The sequence below is a fragment of the Myxocyprinus asiaticus genome, chromosome 12 (assembly GCF_019703515.2).
Source record: "Myxocyprinus asiaticus isolate MX2 ecotype Aquarium Trade chromosome 12, UBuf_Myxa_2, whole genome shotgun sequence".
In the NCBI taxonomy this organism is placed as follows: Eukaryota; Metazoa; Chordata; class Actinopteri; order Cypriniformes; family Catostomidae; genus Myxocyprinus; species Myxocyprinus asiaticus.
This window is the reverse complement of record NC_059355.1, coordinates 21,700,357-21,713,519: the sequence shown is the minus strand read 5'-3', so window position 1 is coordinate 21,713,519 and position 13,163 is coordinate 21,700,357. Positions and strand designations below refer to the sequence as shown.

At 38.2% G+C, this 13,163-nt stretch overlaps 2 protein-coding genes across 8 annotated transcripts in view; one reads left to right on the top strand and one right to left on the bottom strand.

The window, feature by feature from the left end:
* Window positions 1–5,337, top strand: part of LOC127448716 (guanine nucleotide-binding protein G(I)/G(S)/G(O) subunit gamma-12-like) — a 75,973-nt gene extending 70,636 nt beyond the window's left edge. For all 7 annotated transcript variants that reach the window (XM_051711464.1, XM_051711467.1, XM_051711470.1 and 4 more), the window contains one exon: window positions 3,143–5,337. In XM_051711464.1, the coding sequence (XP_051567424.1) occupies window positions 3,143–3,268 (126 nt within the window). In that variant the 3' untranslated portion in view covers window positions 3,269–5,337. The remainder of the gene's footprint in view (window positions 1–3,142) is intronic.
* A 3,404-nt stretch (window positions 5,338–8,741) lies between these two features.
* Window positions 8,742–11,264, bottom strand: LOC127448715 (growth arrest and DNA damage-inducible protein GADD45 alpha-like). The gene is made up of 4 exons (XM_051711463.1): window positions 11,090–11,264; window positions 10,501–10,602; window positions 10,176–10,389; window positions 8,742–9,533 (listed from the first exon to the last, which is right to left on the bottom strand). Exons 1-4 carry the CDS (start codon window positions 11,137–11,139, stop codon window positions 9,420–9,422), a joined length of 480 nt encoding a protein of 159 aa, XP_051567423.1. The 5' UTR covers window positions 11,140–11,264; the 3' UTR covers window positions 8,742–9,419.
* Window positions 11,265–13,163: the final 1,899 nt, after the last annotated feature.

Genomic DNA, 13,163 nt, shown 5'->3' with positions numbered 1-13,163 from the left:
AACAAAACAGATATCCTTACCCTAAACCCGACACCTAAACCTAGCCGATATTGTCATAAAAAGCAAACGTGGGATGAAAAACACAATAGCTGAACATCATTCTGTGGTGCTTCTATGACACTTTCAGCTCACGTGTAAACTCTGAACTCTGATCTTCCTTATGCAAAGTTCAATGCTGTATCAGCTGCACCACTGTGCAAGTCAGTCATGCTTGAATAAGATATTATATGCAGGTGGTTATGTAATGCAAGTGTTAAAATGCATCATCCTTTTTTTTTTAATTATGCGTGTAGTAAAAGTGTTTTGATGTAATAGAAAAATAACTGTTTATAAAGTGTTAATCTGCCGTTACTCGTGATATGTGTGAAAGTGAATAAAACTCGTTGTTGTAGCGCCTCTAGTGTTTATTTAACTATAAAACTGCAGCAATACGGAGAAAGAGGAATGTAAAAATCATTTTGCAAAAAAGTAGTAAGAGTAACTTTTTACTATGGCCACGTACACACTACAAAGTTTCGGGAGTGAAAACTGCATTTAAATGCGGGAGTGAAACCCCTACGTTTTCATTCCATGTGTGTACGGAATACAGGACTGTCTCCTGCAATTTTGATGATTGACAAGTGATAACCGCACTTATGATCAATGATGCTATCTACACTGGAACCATTGTGGTGCATCATGTCCCACCAGCAGTAAACAGGTGTCGCGTTCCACGCACTGGTGCTACTACTGCCAACAGTGTTAGTGTCGACGTGTCCAGTGTAGAGAGCATTAAGCCATTGCATCGTGTCCCAGTGGAGCCTGCTGCTGTTAAACAGTGTGCTCTCTCCGGACTGTACAGTACGGGTTACCCCGAGACCACCAGGCCAATGAGAGAAACAACAGTGGAAAGAGACAGATTAGAATAAATGAATGAAGACACATTCCTCTGTTTGTGCGATTTACACCAGGATAAGACGGACAAATCTAACATGAGCTATTGATCATGTCATAAACAACTATTTGTAATTCTTAACAAATTCTTAAGAAGTTCTCAAATATTTTCTGAAGAATGTCTTAGTTTTTTTTTTTTTTTCTTAAGAAGAAAATGACAGGTTTTGACATTGTCTGGTTATACTAGCCTGCTCATGAGGCTGCCTTGTCTAATACAACAAATTCAATACTTTAACACTGGTAAATCATAATGATAAATGTATCTATCTGTTTTTTTTTTTTTTTTAAATAGCAAGCACTTTGCAATTCATTTTTGGAATGAAAAGTGTGTGAGGTATGTTAGTTTAATGACAGTAACCATCATAGTTTTATGCACCACAGTTTTAGCTTTCTAATGATATAATTATTACATTTTTGATGGACTCTAAAGATCACAGAGAGAGAGAGAGAGACAGAGAGAGAGAGAGAGAGAGAGAGAGAGAGAGAGAGCGCTGTGCAGCACATCCATTTGAATTGACTAGTGTGATTGGTCACATTTATTGTTTAAATTTCGTGATCAAATGTACATGGTTTGATAGCTGAAAATAAAAGTAACATAAACCACAAAACAGTCAAAAATGTGTGTTGGTCTAATATCACGTTTCTACATAAACAGCCCATTGAGACTTCCGACTCAACATGATAGAACGTGTCACATTTGAAACAACCCAGTAAATTCATTAAACATTTTATCAAGACAAGTGTGATGTTATGCTAACTTTAAGATGTTATTTACAATGATTTTTAAGAGTAAGAATTTTTTTGAATAAGACTTTTCTTAAGACTAGAAGTCTGCGGTCGGCTAAGGAACGTCGCCTTGTTGTACCAACACAAAGAGGCACCAAAACACTTTCCCTGACTTTCAGCTTCATCATACCACGTTGGTGGAATGACCTTCCCAACTCCATCCGTGAAGCTGACTCACTCTCTGTCTTCAAAAAACGACTAAAAACACATCTTTTCAATGAGCACTTAACCAGTCATTAAAAAATTGTTGCACTTTATTCTGTTTTGAATACTATTATGATGCTAGTGATACTTTGTAATACAGCACTTTTCATACCACTGTCTCCTAAGATGATTCGCTTATGTTTTCCTCTCTTGTAAGTCGCTTTGGATAAAAGCGTCTGCTAAATGAATAAATGTAAATGTAAATGTAAGAACAATCTTTAGAAAAAAAAAAGCACTTTCTAAAGGTTTTTTTTTTCTTTTTCTTTCTTTTTACCTGGGAAAACAAAATATTGTTGGGGCGGGTCTAAGTGGATCGTTGAAAGCAAACACAGCAATTTTCAAAGTGCCACAGAAAGACTTAAGAAACTTAACCTATGAATGGCTTACTTATACAGTAGCTGTCTCTGCATATTAAGCTGGGATAGGACAGGAGAAGGTAATTTAACACCAAAAAGTTCATACTTCAGCTTTAAATCTCTTTTAGCCCACAACTGAAGCCCCCACAAGTTCAGCTGACAGTTATTTTCCATGGCAACATAGACTGTAAACAAAACTTTGCCTAGGGAATGCAGACTTCCATTCTGGTCTCAAATTAGACCAATCTGACTGAAAAAGTTAAGACCAGTCTTAAATAAACATTTTAGACAACTAACTTAATCTAAACTAATTTAGACTAATCTAAAACAGATTTATGCAACCGGTCCCAGGATGACTAATTAAATGCCATATTCATATACTGTAGCATGGTATGTGTACCTAAGGCGTTCCAAATAATACCCTGGAACTACTGTGGCACATGTAGAAGAAAACCATATTATTTCCATGGTACATGTTAAAAAAGCATGGTATTGTCATGGCACCATTTCCAAAAAACATATAATGGACTGTTTTGGAACTCTGTTAGTGTACTAGTCTGGGAATATTTTAATATTTTTACGTTAAAGCCAGTGCTTTATTTTTTACATAAGAAGAAATTGTATATTATAAAGAATTGAGCAAGACCAAAAGGTTGTCAGTCAAGTATCACCAGTGTGTCCTTGAATAGTACACTTAAAATCAGGGTACTCCAAATAGGTTGACCCTAAAATAAGTGTATTGTAACTCCAGATGAATGCAATATATCAGCTAAATTACTAATTAATGATGACTTTAGTTATATATTGCTTCTCCCACACTAATGTATTATTTTTCATATTTTTTCTCTTTGTCTTATCTGCAGGTGTCTAAAGCTTCTGCAGACCTCATGCATTACTGTAGTGAACATGCCAAATACGATCCTCTGCTAATGGGTATCCCTACTTCAGAAAACCCTTTTAAAGATAAAAAGCCCTGCACTATATTGTAGTGGGATGCTTGAACTCTTGATATGTGTTTTGATGTGTCCTTTATTTTTTCCTTTAAAGAGAGAATATGATCTTCAAACATTCACTTACTATTCACCTTAAAGTGAACTAAACCCCAAGCCATTATCTGATTGTATCCACTGGCTTTAAGGCTGAAACTAAACAAATCTCCTGTCTAGAAATATTCTTCTTGTTTAAACTATAAAAAGAAGAGTCAAAGCACTTAGTAAACAAAATCATTTGTGGTGCAACGACAATGCCAACCCATGAATGAAATTTTAGCTTTGGACTCAGCACAAATGACTTGTTTGCTTTGTGATGCTCCTCACTGATGTGGTCGGGACCGGTGACTTCTGCAAATAAAGGGTGAGGTCAGAGTGGGCAGTTCCAAACCTTGCTAGTATCACGAAGCACAGGAAGCGATCATTTTGAATGACTGCAGGCTGTAATATATAACTCCAGATAAGCAAAGCCTCATCAGTGGTGCTTTGACCCCATGTGACTTTTTAATGCATCCAGTCACAGGGAGTGTGAGGGGCTGATGTGAGAGTTGAAATGTCAGCATCACTAATGTGTAAAGGGTGCTTGTGCTCAGTGGAGGGGTAAACAGGTGTCTGTGGAGGCGTCATACTGACGCAATACTACTCCTTCCCTCCCTCCTTAACTCACTCTGTGTGAACAATGGCATGAAAGAAAGCTAACTTTTCCTGTCAAGTCACTACACACAAGATTGTGCCATTTTCTTTTTCTCTCAGTAAACCAGGGGGACTCAACAGCTGCCAAAAACTTGCAGATCAGCATTTCTGTAGTGATACAACATTCTGTGTTCATGTATTCATCTGAAATGCTGCCATTTTATTTGTTTCTTTTTTCATTCAGCCAAACAAAATGTGTTTATTTGACTCAGTCCACTTTTTGACACCCATTCTTTGAATGCCCACTTTCATTAGATGCTGCAGGATCACATTAGAATATTTTGACTTGCGTTTTTGCCCTGTGTGTGATAGATACAGTAGCAATACTTTATTGCAGATAATGGTACGGTAATATATTGCAACCCTTTAATGATTATTTACAAGATGCTTTATGTCAATGTAAACACTGATTTTGATTGTTTCCATCTTTTCCCTCTTTTTCTATAATAAAGTTTAAATGTAATTGTGCCATCTTATTCTTGGATCTGACCAGCAATAGAAACTCATGTAGGGTAATTATCAATGCTTTGTATGATTTGTCTGTATACATATGGTGAGAAGATGATGAATTCTATAAGGGTTGTTATTTTTGTGACTGTTATAATCATGCATTTTGACACCATTCCATGTTTACATTCCCTGTGCCTATTTTTTAACACTCTGAGAATTACCATGCAGTTAAAGCATATGAGTGTGTGTTGAAAGTGAGTGTGTAAAGCCTTCATCACAAAGCTGGCAGAAAACAACTCCACCAGACCAGCTGAACCAGAAAAGCCTTAATGAAGTATTCCTGCTCTGACTTGTTCACTGCCGTGCTACTGTCCTAACACTACAACCAGAGTGAACCAAATACTGTGAACCAGCAGCAATGCTTCCCACAGACTCTTTACTGTGTCCTCATCATTACATATTTGATTCCTAAGTGTTAATGACTGTGCATCAGTAATGATTTCACATGCAACTGAACTGCACAGGAAAACAGCAGAATCCTGATTTTCCTGTATCGGCTGTAATGCAGTCCTCTTTTTAACAGTATGCTTTCTGCAAATCCACATTTATAAATAAGTATGCAGCCTTGCTTTCGTGTTGTCCACTAAGTAATGCATTCAAAATTATATTTGTCACAGTGACCTATTGTTATTCGGACAGTTGTGTTTTTCTTTATGCTATGGTAATTTCTAAAGGTGCTTTTGGATTGTAAATGTCATGCTCAAGCTCTTCAGTCAGCCCTCTTAAATCTTTTTTGCCTTTAAAAATGTTTTAATATGAAGAGTATTCAGTGTCACCATTTTTGAGTGAATTTTCCATCTTCTAAAAAGAACTTCTTGTGTTGTCTTTTTTTTCCCAACTGAAGATAAATATAGTTTTATTCTCAACATTGTTGTCTTGTTTATGTTTGTTCTCTTCATACTCCTATCTCATTTGTTACAGGGCAGGCACACATGACATGTTTATACTAAATATATTTGTATTTCCTGAAAGAAACACCAGTACTTGCACGACAGCAATAGGAATGCATGTTTTATTAATCATACGCCCTAACACTAACCGTCAGTGGAGTGGATTCACTTTACAACGAGGTTCTATATGTTAATATTAATAATTGCGTTAGGTATCATGAACTAATAATGAACAATGTATTTTTACAGCATTTATTAACCTTGGTTAATGTTAGTGTATAAAAACACAATTGTTAGTTCATAATGCATTAACTAATTTTAACTTATACAATTTTTAATTATTAGTATATGTTGAAATGAACATTAATCAAGATTAATACATGTGGTAAAAGTATTGTTTTAACTAATGTAGTTAACTAATGCTAATGAACTCAACCTTATTTTAAAGTAAATTGGTTCTGCCCAACTCAGCAGAATGAGGTTGATGTCAGGGTACTGTAACATTCGGTCGCAACATGTCTACCTCCCATATGATCATGCTGTTCTGCAGGGTGAAAAAACACCAAATGCAGCATTCTTTGCAGTTTTATCATGGCTATAAATGGATACAAAGATGCAAGAAAGAAATAAGACAATTGGTTATAAAGGGTAACATAAGTGCAAGAAACAAATATGAAAAATCACAATTCAGTATGCACGTAGATGTAAGAAAGAACTGCCATAGCAATTCATTATGCAAAAATGATGCCATCACTACCGGTTGCAATTTGAATGGCAACATTCTGTCAATATACTGCAAGACAGTGGGAGATTTTCAAACTCTTAATATTACATTTCTTAAGAAATATTAAGTTTACATAAAGCAAAACAGATTGCACATGGAAGGAGTCTGTGCGTTGTGTTTATGTTACATTAATTGCAGAAGTTTAAAAATCAGAGTTAGGGGTTTAAAACAAACCTCTAACGAGAATCTTTGAGGAATTTCAATACAATGCTGCCTTGCAAGCACTGTAAATACATGTTCACAATCTCACTATTTCACAGCCAGCATATTTAAACATATCAGCATATTTTGGGGGACAGTCAGGAGTGTGTATTGTGAATGTAATCACTGCCTCATAGTCATATTCACCCCCAGCAGCCAGGTGTTCAGGCTCTCAACATTTCCACTTGCTCTAATTTTCTGTTAGACTGTTTTATATAGGGCTCCAGGTCAAAGCCCTGTTGTTGTGCAATGATCCCAGTAGAGCTTCTCTCATATTCTCTACACTTAGAAACAGGTCAGGCTGTATTTACTGGCCCATATCGATGCAATCACTGGAGCTTCTTGCATATGATTGATGAACTGGCTTAGTGGTCATGTCATTTTTAGGGATAGAGTTACCTGTCACCTTGGCGGAAAAGCTCCATGATAAACCCAGTAATCCGGTATGGGGGAGCTGAGGAGCTATATCATCTATTATTTATTTATTATTTTGCAGCTATATTGTGAGATTAGGAGTACTAGAGCTTTGTGAGACCACAGGTGCATGTGCCCATTAATGGGAGGTAGGACACTAATGTTTGCCCTGATTTTATACTGCTGACGCAACATTTTTAAGTAATATTGCATAATAGTACATGATAATGCAATTAAACAATCATTTAAACAAAAGCTTTTTAACCCTTCTGCAAACTTGACCTTAAATTCCCCTATATGCTCACTGGGTTTGATTTGTGGCATTGCAACCAGTCCATTCAGAAACATTTGCATTCCTTGTGCATGCGTGGGAACAGTAAAAATCTCACATCCACCAAAAATCACGGCCCCAAACCCATAAACCTGGAGTTCCTCACCTTTAGGCACTTTCAGGGAGAAAGTACCACTGTATCACTCCACTTACCTGCTCCCCCTCCTATGCCCTGTGACTGCGTTCCTATATTTATCAGGATGAGGTTAATGGAAGGCCGGGGTCACTGCAGCAGGAGCATAATGTAAGCACTGTTTGCTTATTCAGAAATACCCCAGTCTCCTCACATAATGGCTCAGCCTAGCTACCTGACAGGACATTTGCATTGCAGATACAGCATGATGCGAACTAGGTAAGACCCAGTTTCAGACATTAACTTTTTTAGATAATTAAGGGGCTGTTTGACGCACCTTACCTTATGCGTCTTGTTGATTTTTAGGTGCTTTATTTACCTTTACGATGGCATTTTCTAACCATACGAAACTTATTTTGTGTCATCATTCTTATTTCAAAGTTAATTCATAATAAATTCTTTAGATTAATTAGAAAACTATTCATTATTATGTATTACAGATAATTAACTAGACTTAGAATAGTTTAGGAAATATCTAAATACAAAAATATACCAAAAATACAAACATACTGTACATACAAATATCTAAAATTAACTTTTTTCTTTTTTTACTTTTGGGTGACATTTTTGCTCCAAGGCCCCTTTAATTTCTGACCATGGTAAGACCCTATAGCTTCAAATTGTATTCCTCAGCTCAAACACTACTGCATTCTTCCCTTTCTCTGCAAGTGATCTATATACTAACCCAATTCCTCTGTATTTGAAGTCTAAATTCTGCCTCCCAGCATCATAGGCTCTTGACAGCAGACATAAGGGGAGCTCCAAGCACACCAAATCAGCTGTTTGAACAATTCAGCTTTAGCCAGAAATGAAATGACAGTTTACACTGGTATTTTATCCGTAATAGCCTTTCCAGTATTCTCCCTCATTGTTCTTTCTCTCTCTTGCACAATGAACAGAGAGCTATTTTTATTTGTCAGCTCTCCTGCTGCAGCCTTGAATGGCCTTAACTCACTCTCTCTCTATTTTGTTTTCTTAGTCCACATCTAAACTCAGCTATCATTTTGTATGTCCCCACCCCGTGAGTATGCTAATGCTGTCAGGTGTGATTCACTGTCTCAGTGGCGTTTCTATTTCTGGCTTGGTCAGGGCCCAGTTTATCTCCTGTTTTGTGTAAAGACACAAGGCCATAATGACCAGACGTCATGCGTCTCCCAGCTGCCGTAGGGAACGTAATGGAATTCTCTGTTGTCTTCTACATTTAGCTGTTCAAGAGAAGACAGCAATTGGATGGTTTTTACAAGGCTGTTGACAAAACAAAAGCCCGATAACACTTCTAATCTGCCCTCTACGTCAAAATGTGCCTGCCCCACAAAACATTTTGCATGTAGTGCATTTATAATGATACCAAATGATATAAAGTTGCAAAGTCAGGATAAATGTGAGGGTGATAATGTCTTCTTAGTTTCTGTTTTATGAGTATGATTCCAGTTAGACAGGCTTATCGTACATGCTCTTTCAAGGCATTATGACAATGACATATGCATAAATCCATTAGCGACACAGCCAACAACAGATGCAGATGGGTCAGATATTTTATTTTCTAACAATTTGAGGATGAACAGAACAATATAAATACAATGAATAAATTAACAGTTTCAAATACATAGAATCTATTCCAGAATCATTGAATTAAAAACAAGTTACTTATTTCTAAAACAAAAGTCTGTTGTATATTCCCTTTGAAATAATTTTAATAAAAGGATAGCTTTAGGATAATAAATTATGGTCTTTAAATTGCAGTGTCTGCAAAAGGGTCATGCCCAACTTTTGCTCAACAGTCCATTAGACTGACAGTCTGATCACATTTCTTAGAGTCCAGTTGAACATACCGGTACTCCAGTCACTCAGCTCGCTCTTAGTACACTTGTGCAGCATGTGAGCAGTCACATGATTCAGTTTCCTGTACAGTCTTTTCCCAGCAAACTGCGGGACTCGTTGTTCCCTGGCAGCACTGTGAACATAGTGCTGAGTCATTCTTCCTGCTCTGGGGCAAACCATGAATCGCCTATCCAGTCGAACACAAAATCCACACTTCTTATCATTGGGTTTGCTGGAATACATTTCATTATCCATTACATTTCATTAATCCCTCTTATGTCTCATTCTCAGTGATAACATTTGGCTTCTTCCAGGGCAGAATACAAAACTAGTGCAGTAGCTTGAAAAAGCTGACAAAGTTTGTCTGCTTTTGCTCATCGCTCGGGTAGATTGATAACCGGCACCCACTGGTCCAGACACCGACTGTCTCTGCAGAATCGATTCAGTTTGCTGAGGGCCAGATCTTCCCACACGGACGACTGTGGATTCTGCAAGAGAGAGGAGAAATATCATGAAGTCTGCTTGTACTGTACATTGCATGCATTCTAGATCCGTTTATGAATTTCTCATGCATCCTATTGTGTAATCAGGGTACATTCAGAAAGTCCAGAGCATGGGTCTGGCAGTGAGTGGTTTTAACAGCTACTGGCTAACTGACAAGCACTTGTTTTCAAAGGGCCTCTCTCTAATTTGTTAAAGATGGTCACTTCACAGAGCTTTTCTTCCAGGAAACTCTATTTGCAGAAATGCCCCACTGTTGCACAGGAAGGTCTGTGAATACCAGGCAGCCACAGAAGTTCAACAGTTTACTGCAGCCCCAGATGGGTTGGAATTCCACATCACAGACACTCTGGATCATTGAACTTTAAATTCCTTCAGTCGAGCCGCCCTCAAAGAGTTTAATGAAACCTTCCAATCTCAACCTAAACTACTTGTGTGCAAGGCTGCCAGTTGTGAATATGCATTAAGAATTATGCAGCTGTTAACAGCAGTGAAATTCACAATAAAGCTGGAGGTTGCCTTGTGTGCAAGCAATAAACTGGCACTGCAATAGCTTAGACTAATATCCCTGATGCAAGCAAAACCTGTGCCAAAAGCAAGACTGTTTAAGAGAACGAAATGACACATACGGTGACTAATACACAGTGAAGGTCCATTGAATCTCCTCCCGGTTTCACCCCCTCGAGGATCTCTGCCAGACGTCTCATGTTGTTCACTCGCAAGATGTTGATGTCATTCTCGCAACAGAACGCCTGGATCAAGGTAAAATGTATCTGAAGAGCGACATCTTTCACATCTTCTTCATCTGTGGCCAACAGACACAAGACCACGTTGTCTGGGTCCCTGAGAAAGAGTTTATGAAAGTGCATTTAAGAATGTGCAAAAAGCAGTAATACATTTAGTGAACCATACGTGAATCTTATGGATTGGACAGGATCTGCGATGATCACTTACACATTGAGTAACTTGGCTGCCTCATAAACTCCAACAGTGATGCAACCCTGTGGTAATGCAGCAGTCAGTACCTCTTCCAGTGCCTTTTCCACCGAGTCCATTCTGTGAGATGAAGAAGAACTCATTAGCTCGCTCGTATCAGAAACAAGTGTCTATTTTCAGGCGATCCTTCATGTATAATGAAACAGAAACTTCTCATACAGAACAAAATGAAGGAAAGTGCTGTGCATGAGCGCGGTTTGCAAAGGAATTGTGGAAGTTTAATGAATATAATGCGGATTCGATCTTTCATCAGCTACAACGCAGTCACCTGTACGTTTCATTTCAAAAAGTAGTCGTTCGTTTGATTGGTAATCTCTGCACGCGATGCAAGCGTTTTTTTCTTAAGTAACCAAGGAGACAAATGTGCAATGACATATAACTCTGAGGGCTAGAAACACGTAAAAATGCACGGGCAGTTCATCTGGGAGGCACCTTTAAAACAATCGGTATAAGACAGTTTCGGGAACCTATGGGGTATCTTTATGTGCGCGAGAACAGACAACTCGCCTTGAGACAATATACCAGCGATATTCATGTGAAAACATACCTTTCCGTGGCGTTGTCTCCACAAGATTCTTCAAAAGTCATATTGCACATTAGAGACGGATATCCTTAAGGTATGTATCGCGCACTGTTCTCTGACGGAGTGTGTTCCCGTGCAATGCAGACATATGAGCGTGCGACTGAGTTGAATAAAAACTGTCTGTTGCTCACATCAGAAGACTGTTGAGTACTCATTCACTCCCGTCTAATTTACATGATACGTCTCTGATTGGTCAGCGGACGTGAACGCGCATACATGCACAAGGACAGTCAGTGACAAATACATTCACACATCTGAAAAAAATGTCTTGACATGCTGCACACACGCTAATTGATAATTATAATTAAAAGATACATATAACACACACACACACACACACATATATTCAAATATATGTATATATATATATATATATACATACACACACACACTACCTGTCAAAAGTTTTGAAACACTCATTCTTTATTATAGTTTTTTTCCCCTTCACATTGTAGAATAATAGTAAAGTCATCAAAACTATGGAATTACATAAATGGAACTATGGGAATTATGTTATGACTAAACAAAATCCAAAATAAATCAAAACTGTGTTATATTTTAACATCTTCAAAGTAGTCACCCTTTACCTAGAATTTGCAGACATGTACTCGACATTTTCTCAACCAACTTCTTGAGGTATTGAAGGAGTTACAGTCTATGTTGGGCACTTATTGGCTGCTTTTCTTTATTATTTGGTCCAAGTCATCAATTTCAAAAACTTAAAAAAAAATATTTTTTTTTTTTACATTTTAGTTTTACAATGAAATAAATTAATATGGTGGCACAATTATATTTTTGTCTACAAAACTAATTTCAAACATTTAAGCATACGCCTTCAGATCAAAAGATTTTTAAGATCATGAGAAACATTTCAGTCAAGTGTTTCAAAACTTTTGACCGGTAGTGTGTGTGTGTGTGTGTATATATATATATATATATATATATATAGGGAGAACCACATTGACTCCATTGCAAAAAAGGCCCAGCAGGGGGTGTACTTCCTTCACCAGTTGAGGAAGTTCAACCTGCCACAGGCGCTGCTGATACAGTTCTACTCAGCAGTCACTGAGTCTGTCCTCTGCACTTCTCTAACTGTCTGGTTTGGTTCAGCTACGGAATCGGATATCAGAAGACTACAAAGGACAGTTCGGACTACTGAGAGGATTATTGGTTGCCCCCTGCCCTCCCTTCATGAACTGTACACTTCCAGAGTGAGGAAAAAGTCTGGAAAAATCACGCTGGACCCCACTCACCCTGCCCACTACCTTTTTGAACATATATATATATATATATATATAATATGTGTGTGTGTGTGTGTGTGTATATATCATCAGGCCAAAGAGGATGCTTACAGAGTTGGGGATAAAGTCTTGTACAATCAGGCCTGCAACACACTGAATAAGGGAATCAGAGTGGCTAAAAGAAGATACTCTGAGAAGCTGAAAAACAAGTTTTCAGCTAACGACCCTGCATCAGTGTGGAGTGGCATGAAACAACTTACGAATTACAGGACTCCTCCCCCAACCCTGTTGTGGACCAACAACTGGCTGATGACCTGAATGTGTTCTACTGTAGATCTGAAAGGCCCAATCTCACACCCCACACCCACTCTGACCTTCACTTCACACAAACACCTCCTGCAACCCCCCTCCTCCCCCCTCCTGCTACTCAACCTGCACTTAAGATCTGTGAAGATGATGTGAGCCACATCTTTCGACAACAAAGGATAAGGAAAGCACAGGGCTCAGATGGCGTTTCACCTGCATGTCTTAGATCCGGTGCTAACCAGCTGGCCCCCATCTTCACACATATCTTCAATAGATCACTGGAGCAGTGTGAAGTCCCATGCTGCTTCAAATGTTCCACTATCATCCCCATCCCAAAGAAACCAAAAATCACAGGACTGTCTACAGTCTACAGACCTGTCGCCCTGACATCTGAGGTCATGAAATAATTTTAGAGACTGGTGTTGGCCCACCTGAAGAACATCACTGGACCTTTTCTAGATCCCCTTCAATTTGCTTATCGAGCAAACAGG

What these genes read in the sequence shown, in the direction of transcription:
- LOC127448715 (XM_051711463.1), bottom strand. Translation starts at nt 11,139, where the DNA reads ATGTGCAATATGACTTTTGAAGAATCTTGTGGAGACAACGCCACGGAA. An exon ending in GGAGACAACGCCACGGAAAG is followed by an intron (nt 10,603 to 11,089) that starts GTATGTTTTCAC and finishes TTCATCTCACAG; the next exon opens with AATGGACTCGGTGGAAAAGG. An exon ending in TTCACTGTGTATTAGTCACC is followed by an intron (nt 9,534 to 10,175) that starts GTATGTGTCATT and finishes TCTCTCTTGCAG; the next exon opens with AATCCACAGTCGTCCGTGTG.